Consider the following 1,927-nt stretch of genomic DNA (forward strand, 5'->3'; position numbering starts at 1 on the left):
TGTTAAAATAAAAGAAAATAACATATATACTTATCTTTACCTCTCTATCCTTCTATGATAATGCAACATCTCTCTCTCCCTCCCTAGCCCTATATACTTATCTCTCTTTCTCTCTTTCTCTCTATCTCTCCTTCTACCTTTTTCTCTTTATGTATCAATCTTATTTTCTATATAACTCTTCATTTTTATCTTTAACTCTCCCTCTACCTCTTTCTATCTCTCTATCTTCCTCTCCTCCTCTATCTTCATCTCAAGTTTTATCTACTCTAAACTAATGACAATAACAAACTTAAAGTTTAAGTTAAAGCCACACCACCACTAGTTTAATTTAATTTAATCTATAAGAATCTAGGTTAATTATTTAATAGTTCCCTGCATCTAGTTAATTATGCGAGAGTGAGGGGGGCACGTGTTACGATTTGTTAAGTTTCCAAAGGCTATAGTAAATAATAAAGCCTACAAATATGGTAGAGAAGATTGTGTCGTTCTTCGAAATGTGTTTCCCTTTGATGCTATTGCTTCGAAAGGGGACACAATTATCAGATTCTTGATTAATAAACGCAAAAATAATGGTGTTAAGATGTGATGTGGCTTGGTGGCGGTGTCTATGCAGCCGACACAACCATTCTTTTATTCAATAATAAAAGACAATCAACAAGAGGGTAAATTTGTCGGCTCCAGACCCATTTAGTCACTTGGTTACTATATATGCCAGTGGAAGGCAAGTTGTTATGTACTTGCAAAGCGTTTTCACTAACAATGGCCATGTATTACTTGACCAGTGCCTCCGCCTTCTTTGTGCTCTGCATATTCTTCAACGGTGTCTCAGGTATCCATTTTATTCGTTCATTTGCACTTTGATGTTCGCTAGAAAGGCATATAGAATAATAATAGGAACATTATTTATTTTGTTTTTAGCATTATTAGAGAACAGTTGTAATTATAGAAGTCAGCCGCCGGAATACATAACGCATTTGCATTATGTGCAGCCTTGACAACAATGAAAGATTCACATTCTGCGGGAATGTCCAATCTGACGAATGTCATTATGAATTCAAACTATAAAAACTCTAGGCTGCTGCGTATGGGTAAGTTTAATCCTTGGAATACCTCATTAATGATTTCATTTGTTAGGAATTTGATGGGTATGATTAAATGTGCAGGATTCGGGGAGAAAATGGAGCAAGCTTGCTCAAAAGAAGACATAGTAGTGAATCAGAGCCCCGAATCCCCCATGCCAAACGGAGTTCCATCATACACCGTAGAAATTCAGAATGTGTGCACCACAGGCTGCTCAATTGCACAAATCCAGCTTACCTGTGGATGGTTCAGCTCTGCAGTAGAGATAGATCCAAAAGTATTCAAGCGTTTGAGCTACAACGACTGTCTTGTCAACAATGGGAATCCAATAAAGGCCGGAGGCTCCATATCTTTCGTATATGCACAAACTTCTAAATATCCCATGGCAGTCTCTTCCGTGAAATGTGTCCCATGACTTGCAAGCTCTTACTATGATATTGTATGCCAGAGGCCCTGACTGTTTACTTACGGCCTTGATAGTATTAAATACAACTATAGCGGAGAGATTTATTTAGTGTTTCTGCAATGCATATTTAAAATTATTGGTTCTATCTTATTTTCTCATAATTTTTTTTGCAGTTTGGTTTCCCTTTGGAATAGCTATATAGCATGTTTATATTGAATGCCATATAAACTCCAGAATATCAATTTGAACAGCATAATGTATATAATTAAAGGGCTCGAACTTTCGTAGGTGTTTATATCGATTATCATATTAGCAAAGAGCAAACATTTCTCTTAAATGTCAATCACGTAAAACGGGTGTCTAGTTGGATGTATTCAGAAAATTCGGGTTTGTGTATTGAGGGGTAGGTTACAATTATATTGAATTGTGTGGATCAATGAA

General features: G+C 36.3%; 1 protein-coding gene across 1 annotated transcript; it reads left to right on the forward strand.

The window, feature by feature from the left end:
- Positions 1–759: 759 nt before the first annotated feature.
- LOC131858961 (TPD1 protein homolog 1-like) lies at positions 760–1,495 on the forward strand. The gene is made up of 3 exons (XM_059212459.1): positions 760–829; positions 990–1,088; positions 1,164–1,495. Exons 1-3 carry the CDS (start codon positions 760–762, stop codon positions 1,493–1,495), a joined length of 501 nt encoding a protein of 166 aa, XP_059068442.1.
- Positions 1,496–1,927: the final 432 nt, after the last annotated feature.

Source organism: Cryptomeria japonica, chromosome 10, assembly GCF_030272615.1.
Source record: "Cryptomeria japonica chromosome 10, Sugi_1.0, whole genome shotgun sequence".
NCBI classification, from domain to species: domain Eukaryota; kingdom Viridiplantae; phylum Streptophyta; class Pinopsida; order Cupressales; family Cupressaceae; genus Cryptomeria; species Cryptomeria japonica.

Excerpts from the sequence above, each read along its gene's own strand:
- LOC131858961 (XM_059212459.1), top strand. The coding sequence starts at position 760 with ATGGCCATGTATTACTTGACCAGTGCCTCCGCCTTCTTTGTGCTCTGC. Across the intron at positions 830-989 it reads ATTCTTCAACGGTGTCTCAG|CCTTGACAACAATGAAAGAT; the intron begins GTATCCATTTTA and ends CATTATGTGCAG. Across the intron at positions 1,089-1,163 it reads CTCTAGGCTGCTGCGTATGG|GATTCGGGGAGAAAATGGAG; the intron begins GTAAGTTTAATC and ends TTAAATGTGCAG.